The 18424-nt window shown below is 37.2% G+C and overlaps 1 protein-coding gene across 2 annotated transcripts in view; it reads left to right on the top strand.

Moving 5' to 3' along the window:
• Window positions 1-17674, top strand: part of pax7a (paired box 7a) — a 63197-nt gene extending 45523 nt beyond the window's left edge. For both annotated transcript variants that reach the window (XM_082155896.1, XM_082155895.1), the window contains exons 8-9: window positions 9940-10189; window positions 15053-17674. In XM_082155896.1, the coding sequence (XP_082012022.1) occupies window positions 9940-10189; window positions 15053-15168 (366 nt within the window). In that variant the 3' untranslated portion in view covers window positions 15169-17674. The remainder of the gene's footprint in view (window positions 1-9939; window positions 10190-15052) is intronic.
• The last annotated feature ends 750 nt before the right edge of the window (window positions 17675-18424 follow it).

Below are 18424 nucleotides of genomic sequence, written 5' to 3'. Positions count from 1 at the left end.
CGAAGGGATGGGGAGGGAATGCTCTTTTACAATTACACTAAAACGCCTTTTACTTGCTAAAAATGTATAAACTATCAATCAGACGACAGAAGACATGCCGTAGATTGTGTGCAACAGGTTTTAAAGCAAAGTTTTGATCATGTTGATAAATTAGAGGCTTTAGAAATTCACATATCACATATGATATACAGTAGGCTTTATAGGGTTAATATTTAGTATTTAGGGCTTGTTCAGATCACTAACTCTAAGTATAAGCAATAATAAAAGTGATGCTTGTCTTAGCAAACCCCAAGTTCAGTTGAGTTTGTCTATTTTTCCTCTCATGTTGGCTCAGTTTCTGTAAAACGAGCCTGTAAGCGGTTGGAGTCTCAGCTGGCTATCTCACACGAGCAGTTCTTTCCTCTTAGACTCCAGCTGAGCACTATTTCGCTATTTATTTACATGTAATTATTGCTGTGAGGTGCAGATATTAACACTGTCAAGAACAATTTGACCTGACATTTTTCACTGTGCTGATCCCCTGCTGATTTTAGCAAACAAACCTCCTGCCTCTCTCTCTCTCTCTCTCTCTCTCTCTCTCTCTGAGAGAGCTTTGGTGTGCGTTTCTGTGTGTGTGTGTGTGTGTGTGTGTGTGTGTGTGTGTGTGTGTGTGTGTGTGTGTGTGTGTGTGTGTGTGTGTGTGTGTGTGTGTGTGTGTGTGTGTGTGTGTGTGTGTGTGTGTGTGTGGTTTGGCTTGTTCCTGGTGGCTGAATCCATCCCATACTCACTCAAGCACATCAGTGGAGAAGAATAGACTATTGTGACTCCACACGTTGCAGTGCATCCACACAGAAGGCATATTAACCTTCAGTTAGCTGATAGACTGCGGCCATGATCTGTGGGGATATTTCAAATACGGTATAAGGTCAGTATAAAAAAGTATAAGGTCAGGTCAGTATGAAAAAAGACTGACTTAATGCTTTTTTAAATTATAGATGCACTCAAATAGGACTTTTGGGTGATACAATGTGCAAAAATAATAATTATTATTATTATTGGCGATACATGTATATTTTTTACATTATAAATATAAAAGCTTCTTATTCTGACAATCTATCAGTTATTGAATTGATCTGCTTATCTCTTGCTTATCTTAATGAAAACAATGCTGAATTATTATTTTTTATTATTTTATTTATTATTTTTTATTATTATTATTTATTTAATTATTATTTATTATTATTTTTAGTTTATAGCCTATTTTCAGTTACTGAATGATCAGTTATTGGTCCATTTTTTTAATTATTATTTTATTTATATGTACAGCGGCAGATTATAGATGCACCATTGAAGAAATACATAAATACTGGGCAATACAATATGCAAAAATGTAATATGATTTTGCCAAATATTACACAAGTTTATTTTATTAGTTATTGATCAGTTTTCGAATGTATCTGACCAGAGATAGATGCACCCATGTAGAAATATAGAAATTTGGTGCAAAATTGATAACAGATTATGTTACGATAACCAATAATGAAAAGAAAATGTGTGTAAATGGACACTAAGGATCCAATCTAGAATTTTACTGATGCACACTAAGTATCCAAATATTATAATGTACAGTAGAAAACAAATATTCATGCTTATGTTTATAAATAAAAACAAATTGAAATAAGTCCTGTTTTTGAATGCTTCCAATGTCGGCTTAATCAAGTGCTAATTTTAAAGCGCTAATCCTGGCCGATATGATGTGATGGCCAGTATATCATGCATGCCTACATTAGAAGCCTCTCTGAGCAGTGTTTGTCTGCGCCTGTCAGTGTGTTTGCTGACGTGAGGTGTGACTGACCAGAGGAGAGAGGTAGAGAGCATATGCACACTATTTAGTACAGTAAACATCCTCTGAGGACTGACAGCTTGTTTCAGCAGCCGATAATGGCTTTCATCTGTGTCCTGTATGTCAGAGCCCAGATTCTGTCAGTGTCAATCAGAGTGTAATTGAGCAGGATTATCACACGCTCCCTTCTCCTCCAGAGGACCTCCCGCCCTGGTTCAAACTAGCTCCTACCTAGACAGCATTTGAAGGAATCATGAGTATAAAGACTTACAAAAGAAAAAGTCAGCAATCCCAGAATGCACTGTGGAAACAATCATCCAAGGGGGAATCTGTAAAATCATCATCATTCATTAACGCTTTCAGTCGCATCCGATCCGACTCTTGGTGATTCACTGGGCGATTTTTACGAGGTGGCTAATTCGTACCAATTCATACGACGAATTCGTAACATTTTTGCTAAATCGTACATATTTTACGAGTTGCCAAATTCGTATGAATTCGTACGAATGACCTACCCCTGACCCCGCCCCTAAACCTAGCCATCACGTGGGTTTAGACAAACCGTACGAGTGAGGTCGTACGAATTAGCCACCTTTTAATCACTCGTGAGATATAGCGTTGGGCCATCCATGAATTTCTTGGCGATGTGTTTTCCGGGGTAGGGCGCCAGGTCTTTCCCCAACACTCCCCATTACATGGCTTGGGACTCACACTCACACATTCACACTTATGGATAATTTAGCATCTCCAATTCAAATCCAATTCAAACCTATACTGCATTTTTGGGGGTTTTTGTTTGGGAAACCGGAGCACCGGGAGAAAACCTATGCAGACACAGGGAGAACATGCAAACTCCACACAGAAGACTCAGCCGGGACTCGAACCGGACACCTTTCTGCGAGAAGAAAGTGCCACACTGAACCTTAGAAAAATGCTAATGTTAAACTCTATTAAAAGTCAATTGTAGAGTGTTCCAAATCAGTCACTTATTATGTTCCAGTTTGGTTACGCTACTGACTCTTTAGGCTGCACTACGTACAGAGCTACTGTTTCTGCAATGAAAAAGCTAGAAGTGTATTGTAACAGGAACGTTCTAGTTGTGTCATATCGCATGTCTGTATTCTACTCCTTCATTTTCTCACCTCTCTCTATCATTCTCATTTCACTTTCACCCCCACTCCCCAATTTCTGTCCCCTCTTTCTCTTCCTCGTATCTCTCTCCTTCCCTTCTCTATTCAGAAGCCTCTTTTCAGTTTTGATTAATGTGCTTTGGCCAATTACGCCTGTGAACAGCGAGCGGCCCCGTCATCTGTTCTGTGTCAGCAGTCAGGCTGGCTCAGGGCTCCCAGGCTGCTTAATTGGCCCTCGCTCCCCTTCCACCGTGACCAAAAGCCTCTAATTGAATTTATGCAACCACTGTTATTTTTAAATAGTCATTTTGTCTCAGATGAGCACCACTATGGGAAGTGTAGGAGGGCGGTTAAACCATAGTCTTGTTAAAAAGCCAATCCGTGTGGATTATATATATATATATATATATATATTGTATATATATATATTGTATATATGTCCCCCCAAATGATTTATATTACTTTAATTGGCCATGATTAATGGTCAACCTGGAATGTGTTTTTAAATATCTATAAAAGCAGGGTGGCCAATAAAAATATTTTGTATTAAAAAGCATTATAATATTTCATATAAACAATTTTTTTTGTTCATTTTTAGCATTTGTTTTTTTTAAACAATGTTAATATCTTATAACTCAATAAAAGTTGTATTTATTAATTTATGTTACTCAATATCTATTTACAATAATAAAGTATAAAAAAAATTACAAATAAATATTACTCAGTACTTATTTAAACTTAATAAAAAATTTTTTTTAAATATAATTTTTTTTAGATGTCATTTGATACGGCTCTTGATGAATTTCGCAACAGACGTGAGTAAGAATTAACATTTCTGTTAAATGACCAAGTCGCGAGTATTGGCTGATGACGAAAATATAAAAAATTGCCAAATATTGGACAATGAATTGCTCTAACTGACCAATATGTTGGTCTAAATCAATTGCAGTATTAAACTAAATATTGACATTGGCGTGCCTGAAACATTTTTCATAATTTTTTCAAATTGATGGCTGAATTATTTCCCAAGATTCTGTATTTTACATTACTCTGCAGTAATCCTGAATGGGTGTCAGTCGAAGGGGTTGATAAATTGCAGAAAGCGTTATTTGCCATAATCTTGGCCCCAGGACTGTCCTTTGAAACACAGACAAACAATCGACAGCAGGAGTGTGAAAAACCGCTCACGATTTCCAGTGCAGGCGACTATCAGTCGCACAGATCTGTGAAGGGAAGAGATGATATTCTGTCAGTCTCAGATAACTTACACACACTGAGTGGGCTTATTCCCCTCCGTCTGCCCTCCTGACCTGTACTAAACTTGAAGGTACCACTGGAGGGCATTAGGGTTGGGGGAAGTTAGTGGTGAGAGGAACTCTCTAATCCACTCTGGGCTAGATTAAGAGTAGTGTGTGTGTGTGTGTGTGTTGGCCGAGAGCCTGGCGAGGGTGCAGAGGCCTGTGCTATCTGCTCTGTTGGCAGGCTGGCCCTAAGGCAAACTCAGTCCTACTGGAGTCTTTGTACTCTTAAAAAAAAAAACCCTGTCTCTCCAAACCCCCTCCTCAAATCCTCTCTATCTGTCTGCCATCCCTGCGTTTCTCTCTTCGGATCTGCTGCTTCATTTATCTTTAGTATATTTAGTATGTTTAATTTTGAAATGTTGTACATCTGTTTTTTAGCTCGGTGATCAGATTTAGTCTGAATAGATGCCATGTTTAATTTGACATGTACAACAAGCTCTTGAAAGAGCATGAGGCATATTTGTAATAACACAACAGAGGTCAGAAAGAGACACTAAAAGATATTTGTTATATTTTTTTTAGTTATTGTTGGATGTTGCGGAAGTGCAAATGTATGTTGGGTTATATCAAACTTTAGGGTTCTTGACTCAGTTTTAAAGAACACTTCATGCCAAAAAGGTTCTAGTAAGGACAAATTAACAGCTATAACGTTAATATAGAGGAAGTAAGAGTCCCGTTTTCCCAATACAAATTCGTTTCCTGTGCTATTTCTTTTCTTCTGGTGAACATGTAAAATTGAGTGCATGTGCAGTTGTAGCACGAGCTTAATGTTTGGCTTTTGGGAAAATTGCCTCTTGAAACATTGTCATCTGCACCAGACAGATTCCTTTCAGTTGTCGAGCTGTTTCTCCAGAGCTTGACTAAACACGAAAGGACTCGTCGTACATTTAAGCAGACAAAAAAAAAAAGTATAATTTGACTGTTAAGGAAATTAGAGTGGTATGAAAGAATCCCTTTTAGTGTGTTGCACATGCACTATTTGTTTATCTGAAAGGATGCACATTGTATCAATTTACAATTCTGGGTTTGCGCCGCCTCAGGCTGGAGGGGTCTCAGAAGTTGGAGAATTAATTAGTTTTTTATTATTATTTATGGAGTAATCTATTTGGAGAGAGGAAGGCATTGCCTGTGGGCTGTGTCCTTTAAACACTGGAGCCCTGACTTCCATTATCTGCCGCGCACACGACGCACAACAAACCAGAAAAGCACTGTCGGAAGATATAGTCCAATAGAGAAACAAAGGAAAGAAATGTATAGTCTACTTGGGAGGAGTGGGGGATTCAAGTATGTGAAATGAGGGTTTATTTAGTTGGTGAACTACAGGCTGCGTTTGCCGGAGGTGCTTGTTTTGCCATGGAGTCTGATATGTCACACACTCCCATATCAGATTAATAGTCTGAATGATATTGATTTTTGTTTATTTAGCTGCGTTAATGTTCTGGGTTGGGTAGATTTGTAATACAATCTCAGCTGAGCTTAATCTTTCCCCTGCAGCGAAGTTCAGCGGTTACGCCTCTTCTGGTCAAGGTGCGTCAAGGTCACAGTTTCCCAATGTGTATAACAGTTTAAAATGCAGTTGAACACAGAACAACACAAAGGAAATGTTTCTGGTCAGTTTAATTAATGATGCATCCAATGTCTCTTAATTTGCACTTGTGCCATGTATGAGTCTTATAGAGGTCAAGGTTTGGCTGGTTAGCATAGTCCCGTTGGTATATGCCATAACTAAAAAGGATGACTGAATAATTAGCCTTGTTTCAAATCCTACTGAGCTGCCTACCTAGACAGCATTTGATGTCCTTATAGTTGAGAAGACTAGTCCAAAAGTTTATTTGTTCAGCTTTCTAAGATATTGATCAGTTTAAAGTAGCCTATTGCTATTAGCTTAGCGATATGCTAATGTTAGGATTCTCCTTTGGAATCAAGTATAGAGACATTTTTTTTCTAGTATTATTAGCATGCCTGTTGCACAATGTTTCTGTGTATTGTTTGAAATCATCAAAATTGTGAAATTGAGGACTGATCCATAGCAACAGTTTGCTTCATAACATAGTTCACAAATTCACCAGGGAAAACAGATTAAATATCTAAACTGAAACCAACAGTACATTTATTGAGAAAACATACTTTTGTTGTTGATGTGAAATGCACCCCCGTTTAGGATGCTTTCTACAATGTGATGTGAATGCAGCACTATACCAGTGTTTTATCTTAAGTAAATGAGGAGTGTAACATTACAAAATGTGATCAAAATAACAGCTCTATCTTTCCAGCAAAAGTCCAGAGATTTCCCTTCATTCGCTCTCTAAAGGAGGTCAGTGCGGCTCTGTTGAGGAAGCGCTGCTGGAATTTGGTGCTTTATAATTAGAAGCGCTGATAGAGGAGTCAGTCCTGATTGTCTGCCGCTTTAATTTAATGTGCATATAAAGAAGGAAGCAGTGTAATCAAGCTTCAATTAACCGTTGACTAAATCTGTCCCACCCCTGCAGCTGCCGTCACGGCCCCCTCGTGTGGCCACCAACAAGGGCTACTTGTGCTTTCCATTCACTAATCTGCTATAATCAGGAAACGTATGAATCTTCCAGCCATATGGCCACATCTCATGTGTCTCTTATAAAGACACGGCAATGAATCTCCCACTTATGTGGATGCATGTCACATGTGCGTGGAAGGGGTTTCCATACTGATAGAATTAGCTTGAGGAAACCACTAACCAGAGTTATGCGTCCGATGTGCCTCAAGTCTTCCATATTTCCTGCGAGACATTTTGGGAATATTTATCATAATGTGATTAATGTTTCCGGTCCGCTCGTGGGTGCCGCGTCGTCACCGAGCACAAGCGGTTTTTTGCAGGTTGATTTTTTTTTTTTGGGCTAGCTGATGTGAACTGCGTTTAAACTCACACATGTATGGGTTTGTGTGTGTCACGTCTGTGTGTGTTTAACCAGCTCTGTGATGGTCTAATTGGTTTAGCAGCCAAAGGGAGTCAAAGGGCAGCGTAGCGTATCGAGACGCAACGTGAACCTGATGCTGGGAAGGATGCTTTCTGTCGCCTGAGAGGGAAGACCATGTGTGAGGCTTCCTGGAAAACACTTCTCCAGCCCCAAACACTATTTCAGCTTTCTCTCTTATGCTTTTTTTATTTTTTTTACGTGATATGTTTTTTTGCATGATCTTTTGACCAGACCCTTTTTCTATGTTGTAGAGCAACATAGCTAGAATATAGTTGACTAAATTGACCGCTTTGCAATGAAATACTAGTTTACGGCACACTATATTCCTGCATACTGTATGCATCATCATTTTTTTTTTTTTTTTTTTGCTATTTTTACATTTAAATTTAAATATTTTTGTATTTTATTTTGGGCTTTTATTTTGTATGCATCATCATATTTTTTTAAATATTTTGCTATTTTTACATTTAAATGTTAAACATTTTTAATTTTTTTTTTGGCCTATTAAAGGTGTATTAATATATATTTATTAAATGGATATATGTGATAAAAACCTAGAATAAAAAATTTTTTTTATTTATTATGTGATAATTGCTCATAAAATCACTCCTTATGTACCTATGGCTTCATGGATGATTGACACAAAATGTGGTTTGTGTTTCATGCATGCCGTCCATTGTGTGAAATTGTATACTTTATAATAGTTGTTGTCACTTAATTTTACTAATATGCATGTTTAGTTAATGCCGTAATGATTGAAGAAATAATGAAACGTGAAAATCATGGTTGTTATCGATTCCGGTTCATTCCCTGACACAATGAATGGAGCGTCAAGTCAGGTGCGTTGCATTGTGGAATACAATATGTACAGTATATTCTGATGGTATACACATTTTGATGAATTTAGTCGGTCAAACTTAGTCATTGATTGAGTTTGCCAATGAATAATACACATGTTTGGGTCAAATATGGACAAAACCAACCGTTGGGTTTGAAATTGAATAACAAAATGTAAACCAACTGTTGGGTTTGTATATATTTGACCCAAACATGGGTTGAAACAACCCAGCATTTGTAATAGCCATTGTTTCTCAATTCACAAACAGACAAACAAGCAGCTTGAGCTCACATCAGTGTTAGTTTAAGAGCCGGGCCTGTGTGTTCGGGATGGGAGATCACGTACTTGGCTCTGTTCAGACCACTGCTCATTATTATTCATGAGCGTGGGGGTGTTTCTGGAGCCTGGGGGCGGGATTATCTTCTCCCTCAGTGCTTGTTGTGCTGGAGGCCTCGGTACAGGGGTCTGATGGGTCTGGCCTCGCTCCCCGTCTCTTTCTTTTGCTGGATCACTCTCTCTGGCCGTTTCGAATCACTCTGGGACGCTGTGCTTCACTCTCTGTCCCTTCCCTCCGTTTGCATTCAGAGAATGACCTCATATTCTTGAGCACTACTATATATTCTGCTGTCTAATGGTTGCAGAAAAGCCAACTGTGGTTTATTGGTAATTTTACACGAGGGGGAGTGGTTTCATAGTTCCTATAACTACTGGCAGAGGTACCCACTCTTTGACGGCTTTTGGGGGGACTAAATTAGCTCGTAGGGTCTAACCCAGCACAACAGGAACTACCAGTGATGTGAGTGTACATTGATTGGCTGAAACACCGGCACATGCCATTTTCAACTCTCTGGTGCTTTTCAGTAATTTTTGACCCAAAAGTTTTACATTTTATTTATTTTTTATTTATTACTTCATTGGAATGGTACGAAACTTGGTAAAGGTTTTGGCACTTGCTATGTGAACACACACACACACACACAAAAATATTGGAAATGAATGGGAGACGAATTTCATCTTGTGAAAACTTTTGGTACCGCGGCCTAACAAAATCTAACTGAAAGCTCATTTTTTGAGATATCAACCTCAAACTTGTTTAGATTTATGGCTTTGATTTTCTTGCAGTTTTAGAGTAAAACGTATTTTTGAAAATATATTTTTCATATAAAAAATTTAAATAGTATTTTTGTGCATTTTTCATAACAATAAACGTAAAATTCTGTAACTTTTTTAGGTTCACTTTTTTAAACTTTTTTCACTTCAGCAATAACCTGCCAAGTGTCGTCTTTGAAAAGAGATCAAACTTAAGTCTGTGCTCTGAAGCGTTCAAAATGTGCGACAGTTTAAGTTTTTATTTAAAATTTTATTGAAATTTTACTTTCAGGTATATGCTCAAAAAGTTAATAAATGGATTATAAATACAGCATACATATAATGTAGTACCATAAAATATAAAAATACAAAATATTAAATAAAAAACATTATCAAACTAAAATATAGTACATTCATTTAATTGAAATAAAACAAATCTGTCATTTTTGACCGGCACACGAAGAGCACCAGAGAAGCCATGTAAACACACAGTTTACTCACTCCACAAACTAACTCCATGAACATGGTAAACAGCAATAGAAGTCCAGACACTTCTCAACCTTTACGCTACGGAGTTGTTGATGTTGTTGCCTTAGGAGAACATTTAGTTTTTCTTACTGTGAAGAATTTTAAGAATCTATGAAACCTTTTTCCACTAATTGTTGTGTAGAAATGTGTATGCATAAATATTCTTCATAGAACCATGAGAATAATGAACCTTTATTTTGAAGAGTGTTGGGCAGAATTAAATGCAAACCTGCGGATCCGTCTCTAAACACCCGCCTCTGTCTCTGTGTCTCTCTAGGTGATGAGTATTTTGAGTAACCCCAGTGCCGTCCCGTCCCAGTCTCAGCACGATTTCTCCATCTCTCCTCTCCACGGTGGTCTGGAGGCGTCTAACTCGATCTCAGCGAGCTGTAGCCAGCGTTCAGACACCATCAAGGGTGTGGACAGTCTGGCCTCGTCCCAGTCCTACTGTCCCCCCACATACAGCGCCACCAGCTACAGCGTGGACCCCGTCACTGCTGGATACCAGTACAGCCAGTACGGCCAGAGTACGTACTGTCCCGCCACACTCTGTATATATGACTCAATGTCTAATGTTGTAAATGCCGGTAAGATTTTAAAATGTTTTTGAAAGTCTCCTCTGCTCACAAAGCCTGGGTTTATTTGATCAAAAATACAGTAAAAACAGTAATGTTGTGAAATATTATTACAATTTAAAATAACCGTCTTATGGAAGCGTGTTTCCGCCACTGAATAAAACATTTTAAAGTGACTTTTTATCTCGCAATTCTAGAAATTGCAAGTGAGATAAAAAGTTGCAAATAAATTTAAAAAAAAATTATAAATGTAAAAAAAATTTTTTTAATTCCATGGCATAAACAAGCTTCCATAGTCTTCTATTATGAATATATTGTAAAATGTATTGTATTCTGTGATTCAAAGCTGAATTTTCAGCATCATTACTCCAGTCTTCAGTGTCACATGATCCTTCAGAAATCATTCTAAAATGATGATTTGCTTCTCAAGAAACATTTCTGATTATTATCAATGTTGAAATCAGTTGTGCTGCTTATTATTTTATTTTTTTTGCCCGTGATATTTTTTTTTTTCAGGATTCTTGGATGAATAGAAAGTTCAAAAGAACAGCATACAAATATTTAAAATATGAATATTTTATAACATTATAATTGTGTTTACCTTCACCTTAATGAATAAATGTTTTAAATTCTGTCAAAAATATCTTACTGACCCCCAACTTTTAAACTTTTAAGACCATTAAGTGTTTAGGTTTTTTGTTTTAGACTGTTGTGATAAAGTAATGAAAACTGTTAATCGTCTACTTTATAGTTTAGTCTATAGCTTGTGTTTGGTGCAAAAGCCATGTAGCACATTTGAGATTCAGCTTAATAAAGTCAAGCTACTTGTTTTCTGTAAACTGCCTCTGTATTTATTCTTTATTCTTTTATTCCACACGGTATTGGTCATTAAGCCATTTATAATGTTAAGCATCAAATCATCATATTAGAATGATTTCTGAAGGATCATGTGACACTGAAGACTGGAGTAATGATGCTGAAAATTCAGCTTTGATATATTACATTTGACAATATATTCAAATAGAGTTCAAATAAGTTATTTGTAATAGTAATAATATTTCACAGTATTGCTGTTTTTACTGTATTTTGGAGCACAACACATGCTGATCTTTTCACTAGGGAAGCCATTATTGTTTTATCACACTGATGCCCATCCAGAGGTGGGTAGAGTATCCAAAAACTGTACTCAAGTAAAAGTACAAGTACTTATAGAAATATTTACTCAAAGTAAAAGTAAAAGTAATAATCTTAATAGTTACTTGAGTAAGAGTAAAAAAGTATCCAATGAAAAAACTACTCAAGTAGCGAGTAACTAGTCACTTCGGATCATATAGGCCTATATATATATATGTGAAGACTTGATGCAAAAGCCTCTGAGTGCCATCTGAAATTTTCTTCTAAAACAATCATTTTTATCAAGCTCGTATATTTAAATTCAGTAATTTCACTTTAATGACAATTAATAGGTAGGCTACTTTTCATTGCCATTTAAGTGTGAACATAAACATACAAGCTTGATAAAAATGCTCTTTTAGAAGAAAATTTCAGATGGTACTTAGAGGCTTTTGCCTCTTAAGTCGTCATATAAAATTATAATATTTAGATTTTGTTTATTTAAATGACTATTATTATCAGCTATCTTTGCAACAAAAACAGAAGAGAGACGTAAGCAATATTTCTGCCATCTGTATAGCTCGAAAAGCATTGCCTGTCCTCTGGTTTGTATAATAGTAACTTATACAACTACATTTGGATTATTAGACAATGTCGAAATAAAGTGAATCTGCAGAGTGTTCAAAGGCATGTATTGACAGAGAAGAGTTAAGAACTCTTCACATGTGCTCGCGCTCATGACTGCTACTGAACCTGAACACACACAAAAAAAAAAAAAAAAAAAAAAAAAAGTACATCGACGAATCTTCTTCTGACTGTTCTCCAAAATATAATCAAATGTATATTTCTGCAAGCATGTTTTAACTGGTTAACTATCTACGGCAGGCAAAGGCATTCGTTTTCAAGTCGAGTTCGCACGCCACTGCGCAATACACACACACACACACACACACACCACCGCGGGATGGCGGGTGTTCATAAACTGTGAACAATGGTAGCTTTATTTAATGTAAATTAATGTATATGTCCAAAAAATGGGTAATGTCATACTTTCTAGTATCGTGGCGTAATAATCTGTTTGGTTGTAAAATGTATTACCTGAGTGAAATGAAATCGAATATATCGTCCTGACTCCTGTGGAATCATTCATTCACAGACAGCTTACGAAGATGTTCAACTAATAAAGATCTTCATCGCTGGCAAAAATATGATGCATTTGAAGATTTGCTCTCACTTGACTGTACTGTAGGTCCACTGCCACTTCATCTAACGCTCTTGATGTCCTTAAATCTTCCTGTTACGACTCCGAGTCCAGTGTGAATTGAAATCGCTTCAGATGATTCAGCGCGTGCAGGGAACTGAACAGAATCAGGAACTGAATCATTCAAACTGATTCGCGAACCGACTTAGACAGATCTGAACTTGTTTGATGAAGTCTTTGAACAGAATCGACTCAAAAGAGTGATTCATTTGTGAATTGAGCATCGCTCAAGTCCAGAAAAAAAGATACAGCGCGCTTGGAATAAACTACGCATTTAACAACACATATTGCATTAAAATAAAGTAACGAGAGGAACGTCGCCCAATGTAACGAAGTAAAAGTACAGTTTTTTCATTAGAAATGTACTCGAGTTAAAGTAAAAAGTACCCACATTCAAATCTACTCTTAAAAGTACAATTTTTCTAAAAAAGTACTCAAGTAAATGTAACGAAGTAAATGTACTTTACTACCCACCTCTGTGCCCATCTGAGTTCATCTGAGCAGTGCCCGACACTGACCATCTCAGGACACTCTGACCCCTGTGCCCATCACACACATGCTCCTGATAAAGACCCCGGCATCGGCCCCGGGCTCCTCTGTTAGTCACAGCACTCTTCCCTCGACTGGGAAACGGGCCCTTCAAAGCCCACTTCACACCCCTAGGGTCCTAATGTCCTTTTAGTCACCTCACACACACACACACACACACACACACACACACACACACACACACACACACACACACACACACACACACACACACACACACACACACACACACGAGCTTCAGGACAGGAAAGAATTGATTGATTGAATTAACATAATCAGAGGCTGATGTTGTCACAGAAGTCACTGGCTTCTATCCACCCCATTAGATGTGTGTGTTGTGTGTTTCGTTAAGAATGTCCAACATAAACTTGAGCAATTGTGTTCAAACTTTTGATTGGTAGTGTGGAGGTTATCTAAATCTAGCAAAACTCTCTTTAAGGGTGTCTTCAAGGGTAAAAATGGTTAAAAAAGCATGCAGTTTTCTCTTAAGGTGTAGTTTGGGTTAGTCTGTCTGGAGTCATTATAATGAGGGACGAACAGCAGAGGTCTATGGGTTGCCTTCAGATAAATGTGTGGGTGTGTGAAGTAGTGTCAGGTCCATCAGAAGGTGCAGAAGGCTTGATTGAAGAGATCTGACGAGCGAATGTCAGGTTAATTATGAGTGAGATTGAGAGGACTGATCTGTTTAATGAGTCAGATGAGAGAGCTGCTGAAAATGAGGCGAGTATGAAGCATGAAATCTCAAACGCTTAGTGTAATAAAGACTGGCACACACACACACACACACACACACACACACACACACACACACACACACACACACACACACACACACACACAGAGAGAGAGAGAGAGAGAGAGCTGAATGAATGACACCAGGCCTTCTCGGTCTCTTTGGCCCTTGAATGGCTATATGCTTAATTTAGTGTGTGCATTATCTTTCATAACTCTTTACTCTGGTCAGAGGTTTAAAAAAGTGACCGATGACAGAATTAAACGTGTAATGTTGTTCTACACATGTGGTGGATTGTGTCAGTGATGTGATGTTTGATTCACAAATGAGTCATTCATATGATGAGTCGGTTCTATTCGAACGATTCGGTTGAACCAGTGTTGTTATTAACTAAAACTATTAAAAATGGCTTTCAATAATAGAAATAAAGCTGAAACAAAATAAAATAAAATACAAATATTAAATGAAAAACTTAAAAAACTTGTACTTTGAAAACTTATACTCATCAACTGAAATAAGCTGAAGTAATACAATTACTAAAACTAAAACAAATCAAATCAAAATAAATATAAATCTGAAAAACTAAGGCACAACAAAATGACAAAAATTGTAACTATTAAAACGCTGGATTCACAAAGCATAAACTCTATAAAACGCTGGGTTGTTTTAACCAATTTTAGGTCAAATATGGACAAACTCAAACATTGGGTTAAAAAATGTAATTAAAAAATGTAACCCAATGGCTGAGTTTGTCCATATTTGACCCAAATATGTGTTGAAACAACCCAGCATTTTTAGAGTGTAAGGTAAAAATCTGTGCTTGGTATTAAAACATGTTAAATAACATCATTTGGCACTGTTTGTTTTTCATTTTGTGGGCATAACTGGGTCTTTTACGGTAAAAACAACCAATATATAACAAAACATGAAAAGCACTGTGATTTTGTATGTGTTTGTGTGATTTTGTATCTGTCCATTTGATAAAACAACTGCATGTTTTTAACAATGGACAGATTTTGAACCGGTTCGTTGAAACAAACCATTTGAATGAAGGCCTTCCGAATGCTAGTGGTGTTTTATTAATGCATAAATTGGTGTGAGATTGCTTTTATGTGGAACTTCCTGCTCATGCCAGTGTGTGTGTGTGTGTGTCCTACAGCCGCTGTGGACTATCTGGCCAAGAATGTGAGTCTGTCGACTCAGAGAAGGATGAAGCTGGGTGATCATTCGGCAGTGCTGGGACTCCTCCAGGTGGAGACAGGACAGGCTTACTGAGTCAAACACACCTTCACACACCTTCACACACCTCCTGAGACCAGCTGGAGCTCTTCACCGCGTCAGCCGGCACAAGCGTGCGAGAGGTTTTTCTCTGATCTCCAAGACAAGACTCTTGCCATTCCATCTGACGTGACCTTCTCGTGATTCTGGGCTCGTCATGGACCTCTAACTCGGACGAGAGGACCAGTTCGACGGACAGCAAGAACGCATTCCCAGCCATTTTCCAAAACGTACTTTCACCTTGCTGTGCATAGTTGTGTATGAATCAGTGTCATTACAACGGATAATCTCGCTTGTTTTCTATCGGTATTGTTATTACGATTGCCCTTACAGTTGTTGTAATTATGATTATCGTAACTATTGTTTTCGTTTCGTTGTTTCAAGATCCACACGTAGCATTTTTTAATAATTTGAACACAATGGGATTTTTTTTTACGTGAAATGCTAGCAGTGGGCTAGTGTGTGTGTTGAAAGTGTGACTGCTGGTTTTCCGCTTTCCAGGTTCCCCTCACCCCGAGAGCCGTAATGTTCCCGAGCGGTTTGACCTTCTCCGCCTTCATTTTTCACTTGACATTCCATGCAAACCTGGCCACTCTGTGGGAAGTCTGGCTTTAGGCATTCTGCCGGGAATTAGCAGTGCTTTTAGAGGACCAGGCGTTTTTCTCTCGCTCAAATGCCCGTTTTGTCCATAGTGATCATCTGGGAAGGGGAGGGGGAGGGGGGGAGAAAACAGCATTGTTTGGAAAACAATTGTGAATTTTATTCTTGAATTTTCTAGAGAGAAGCAACACTTTGTCCTTGAACTATAGAAGACAAAAAAAATCAAGTCAAGAGATACTATTTCAAACATGCATATTATGATTTTGAGTTAAGCAATGCAAACAATTTATTAACTATGTAGAATGCTTTAAATGCACAAGTGGTTTTTAGACCAAGTACACTACCGTTCAAAAGTTTGGGTGTTTTTGAAAGAAGTCTCTTATGCTCACCAAAAATGCACTTATGTGATCCGTAAAAACAATAAATGTTATTACGATTTCAAATAAGTGTTTTCTATGTGAATATATTGTAAAATGTAATTTATTCCTGTGATCAAAGCTGAATTTTCAGCATCATTACTCCAGTCTTCAGTGTCACATGATCCTCCAGAAATCATTCTAATATGATGATTTGCTGATTTCCTATTATATCAATGTTGAATGCAGTTTTTGCTGCTTCATATTTTTGTGGAAACCATGATACATTTCAGGATTCTTTGATGAATAGAAAACTAAACTAAGACTATAAAGGTCTACTGTCACTTTTAAACAAATTTATTGCATCTTTGCTGAATAAAATGATTAATGTCTTACAAAAACAACCCAAAACAGTCTAACTGGCCCCAAAGTTTTGAATGGTAGTGTATAATTTTGACAACATTCCTTAACCTCTTTCTTGGTTACTCTTTTTCTCTCCAGTTTTCCTTTTCTCTCTCTTTTTTTTTTATTATATATATTACAAACTGACACAAAAACACACCCAGGGCTCCTGTAATTAAGATCTCTTGCATTCACAAGTTTGTACAAATAAAAGTCGTGAACGTTCGACATTCGTGTAGCACTCGCAGGTGACATTTTGACACATAAATGGAATTGTACAGTAGATGAAGCAGATCGTTTATTGTTTGTTTATAAAAGAATATGTTTTATACTAAAACAGAAAAGGTGTTGTGTGGTAGATGAAGCAGGGGATATCTGTAAGTCTTATATTGTAATTTTGTGTTTATATTTACTGCTTTGGTTTCTTTGCTTTCAATAGTTATTATGTATCATTTTTCTTAGGATTCAAAGTGTATGTGAGAAGCTCTCGATAAAAGACATTCACACTTAAAACTGAATGGAATGTGAATCGTATTGCTTATGATTCTGTGCTTCGGATTTTCTCTGCTTGAGGAAGAGCACATTTGTGGATCCATAGTGAAGATGAAATATTGACATTCGGACCGTTTGGAAGCTGAAACTTTGCAATGGAAGTGACTGATGGTCTCATTTTAATGGACTGTGGGAAACACAGCAGTGTTTGGTGCTAACTGACTGCTTCTGACTCAATGAATCCTCAAGCGAACCAGAACTCTTAATGAGACCCGAACCCCGTCCCCTTCACTTTCAGCTGTCGATATCTTCATCAAACGAGCAATGAAACTCAAATCACTTCTAGTATAGAGCATCCACGGCTAACACCTTTGTTAATCAACATTTGGATATTAAAAATATGATCCATCATGCCCCTCTGGGACGTCAAACTGGGGACCTGCTTTCGTTAGCATTTGTGTTTATGCTTTCCTCCCATTTCCTTTCAGCATGTGTGTACGTTACCATGGTATAATTTATTCTGCTGTATGAAGTAGTAGCTTTAGTGGGAACCTTGTATTTGGTATTTACTACCTTCAGCCTGTTGGTGTCTTTACTGTAACACTGGCGTAAATGTTATCAATTAAAGATCTAAAACTGAAATAAGGATCAAACGTTCCGTTTCCAGAGTTTGTCTTCAGTATATTGAGTTTGTAAGTATAAGGTTTTAGATTATATTTTTATGCATATTTCCATGTTGTTCTGTGGTTTAAAGAATGCAAAGAAATTTTGTTGTTGGAACTGAAGACGTCTGCAATGTTAAAGGGATACTCCACTTTAAAATGAAAATTCTGTCATCATAATCTCACCCTCATGTTGTTTCAAACCTGTATGAATTTCTTTCTTCTGCTGAACAGAAAGGAAGATATTTAGAAGAATTCTGGTACCATTGACTTCCATAGTAGGAAAAAATATATACTATGGAAGTCAATGGTACCAGAAACTGTCTGGTTACTGACATTCTTCTAAATATCTTCCTTTTTTGTTCAGCAGAAGAAATTAATTCATACAGGTTTGAAACAATATGAGGGTGAGTATATGATGACAGAATTTTCATTTTAAAGTGGAGTGTCATACATTTTGTAGTTATATGGTTCTCCGTTTCGTCCAGGTGGAGAGTATATGAATAATAATGATCAACTTTGATACAGAAACTGGAAGTAATTCATAGTATTTTTCAGTCACATGACTCAATTTCCATCTGTTTCAAGCAATGTATATTTAGAAGAATATTCCTCTAAAAAAATAAAATGCAAGTTTTGGGCATTTGGTCCATATACATCACCAGCTGCCATATTTCAATCACCTAAAACTCATTTATTAAAAAATGTAAAAGACATGTATAGGCAAAAACATGTTTTATT

The sequence above is a fragment of the Leuciscus leuciscus genome, assembly GCF_965113295.1.
Source record: "Leuciscus leuciscus genome assembly, chromosome: 23".
Taxonomy (NCBI): Eukaryota; Metazoa; Chordata; class Actinopteri; order Cypriniformes; family Leuciscidae; genus Leuciscus; species Leuciscus leuciscus.
This window is presented reverse-complemented; position numbering and strand designations above follow the sequence as displayed.